Below are 3,003 nucleotides of genomic sequence, written 5' to 3' on the forward strand. Positions count from 1 at the left end.
ATAACTGACCCCTGAACCCCATAACTGACCCCATAACCCCATAACTGACCCCATAACCCCATAACTGACCCCTAATCCCCCATAACTGACCCCATAACCCCATAACTGACCCCATAACCCCATAACTGACCCTCTCCATCCCCTGCAGCTCCACGGTTGCCCAGCCCTCCGAGATGCCGCCGTCGCCGCTGGTGTGGGAGTGAGCAGAGCAGCCCCTACTACTGAAGATGTAATGTAGCTTTCCACTGGAGTCTGGGATTTGCAATTCTGGAGGTTAATCATGCTTGTACTGTAATTTTACTAATGAAGTTTTAAATTAACAACCACTACTTGTACAATATGAATAATATTTAGAAATGTACTAGACTTTTAATCTTGTAAAGTGGTTGTGCTTTTAGAAGAAAATATTTTACCCAGAGTTGCACGTGTTTTATGAATTCTAGTGCAGCTGTGATGGCTCAGCTCAGAACAAACAGAATTGAACCAAATTCGGGGAGGTTTTTTCTTTTTTTTTTTTTTTTTTTTTTTTTTTTTTTTTTTTTTTTTTTTTTTTTTTTTGAAGTGAGATTGTACAAACAGATAGACATACATTTTGATATTGAGCCATTCCTGAAGATTTGGGGTTTTCTAAAACTTAAGGAATACAGAAAACTTGACTGCGACCAATCATGAAGTCCCTTTGGGTGGCTGTGGCCATGGGAAGTGGCCTCGTCCCCTGATGCCCAACCCTATAAATAGCTTCTCACTAGAGCTGTGATGGTGATGTGTGCTGTTCTAAAATCAAATGTTGTGAGTAGAGAGAATGAGTTTGTGACTAGGAGAGACTAAACTTCTGTTTCCTTACCCAGTATAAATATATATATATATTTAATCTATTTTTATTAGAAGTTTTTCTGCTCTTTCTTACATAAAACCCCCCAGCATGCATCTTCTATGTGTGTAAATAATTCCATTTATGGGCTAATTTCAGAGATCCCTGACATCATTGCTGTATAGAGAGAAACTAGCTTGCACATTTTAGGTCTGTGAAATTTTGTGAGAACTTTTTCCTGCACTGGACAGTTGAGAGAAAAAAAAAAAAGAAAAGGACAAAAAAAAGCACATAGGGAATTCTGTTAATTGTGTTCGTGTCTTTAGGCAAAGCTGTGGAAGTCTTGAAATGTCACAGTAGTAAATAACTTTTATTACTTTTTGGCTAATTCTTTTTTCTGTTGGAACACTGAATTCTGTGCATATGTATATATGAACACAAATTGAAGGCCTCTACCTCCTGGAGTATACAACTTGGTTTGTTTACCTCCACATGATTTTTTTTTTTTTAAGTTCAGTGTGGAGACTTGAAACTTGAATGTCCCTTCCAACTTTTGTATTTAAAACAAGACTAGAAAATTGAAGACTGTTTTTCACCTGTACAAAGGAATACTAAAAGGTGGTCTTAAAATTTGAGCCTTGGTCTGGAGAGAAACCGTGGTGTTTGTTATGGACAATTAACTGTTAAAGTTATTGTAAGTTATCTGTATTTAGCAGAGTATTTTCAACAAGAGTGATCTGAGCTGGAATTGGAGACTATTAGTAAGTTATGTTTGGAAGTTTTAACTTCAATGAAGTAATTATTTGCTGTGAAAGAGACAAACATTGAATAACTGAACAAAGATGGTGCAATATCTTTGTTTTTTATGAGGCTCCTGAGAATAAAACCAACTGAAGCATTTCAATTCACTTGAATGAGAAACGTGTTTAATTATCGAGCCCCAGAAGACACTGGTATGAAAGGTAAAATCTCAGAGGTTGGTCAGTTAATGTGGCACACTTGCTGGTCACTTTGTAAAATGTAGATTTGGAGTACAGTGGTGAAAACATTAAATGTGACATTTGAAAACGCAGTGGCAGCGTCGTTATTTGGTGTCTGAGCTGCCCCGGGCTGTTGGGTCTTTGTCACGTTTCACGTTCTCCCGCTGGCTGTGCCGGGCCGGGCCGTGCTGATCCCGGCTYGGTGCGGGACCGGGAGAGATTGATCCTGACCGGGGCGGCTCAGCGGGTACCGGGGAGAGCCGGACCCTGCAGTGCCGGGCGGGATCCGAGCGGGTACCGGGGATCCTGCAGTGCCCGGCTGGGCCCAGCGGGAACCGGGGGAGAGCCGGACCCTGCAGTGCCCAGCCGGGACCCGAGCGGGTACCGGGGACCCTGCAGTGCCCGGCGGGACCCGAGCGGGTACCGGGGGAGAGCCGGACCCTGCAGTGCCCGAGGGGACCCCAGCGGGTACCGGGGGGACCCTGCAGGGCCCGAGGGGATCCCAGCGGGTACCGGGGGGATCCTGCAGTGCCCGGCTGGGACCTGAGCGGGTACCGGGGGAAGCCAGACCCTGCAGTGCCCGGCGGGACCCGAGCGGGTACCGGGGGAAGCCAGACCCTGCAGTGCCCGGCGGGATCCGAATGAGTACCGGGGGGAGCCAGACCCTGCAGTGCCGGGCTGGGACCCCAGCGGATACCGGCGGGACCCTGCAGTGCCCGGCTGGACCAGAGCGGGTACGGGGGGGATCTTGCAGTGCCTGGCTAGGACCTGAGCTCAGCTCGGCTGGGACCCGTGCTTAGGGCCGGGACCCGAGCGGGTACCGGGGGGGCCCTGCAGTGCCCGGGGGGACCCGAGCGGGTACCGGGGAGATCCTACAGGGCCTGGCGGGGACTCCAGCGGGTACCGGGGGCATCCTGCAGTGCCCGGCCGGGACTCGAGCTTAGCCTGGCTGGGACCCCAGCGAGTACCGGGGGGACCCTGCAGTGCCCGGCTGGGACCTGAGCGGGTACCGGGGGGATCCTCCAGTATCCGGCGGGGACCCGAGCGGCGTGTACCGGGGGAGCCAGACCCTGCAGTGCCCGGCTGGGACCCGAGCTTAGGGCCGGAGCAGCGGAGCGAGCAGCGCTGGAGCTGCGGGGCTCGGAACGGAGGGGGCGGAGCCATGACAGTGGGCGGAGTCAGTCCGGAGGGCGGGGTTATGCCGGTGGGCGG

At 50.5% G+C, this 3,003-nt stretch overlaps 1 protein-coding gene across 1 annotated transcript in view; it reads left to right on the forward strand.

The window, feature by feature from the left end:
* Positions 1–1,900, forward strand: part of NLK (nemo like kinase) — a 44,053-nt gene extending 42,153 nt beyond the window's left edge. Inside the window, exon 11 of the mRNA XM_057379437.1 lies at positions 149–1,900. Coding sequence (XP_057235420.1) covers positions 149–203 — 55 coding nt within the window. The 3' untranslated portion in view covers positions 204–1,900. The remainder of the gene's footprint in view (positions 1–148) is intronic.
* Positions 1,901–3,003: the final 1,103 nt, after the last annotated feature.

Source organism: Malurus melanocephalus, unplaced genomic scaffold (assembly GCF_030028575.1).
Source record: "Malurus melanocephalus ecotype Western Australia unplaced genomic scaffold, MMel_1.1 scaffold_406, whole genome shotgun sequence".
Classification (NCBI taxonomy): domain Eukaryota; kingdom Metazoa; phylum Chordata; class Aves; order Passeriformes; family Maluridae; genus Malurus; species Malurus melanocephalus.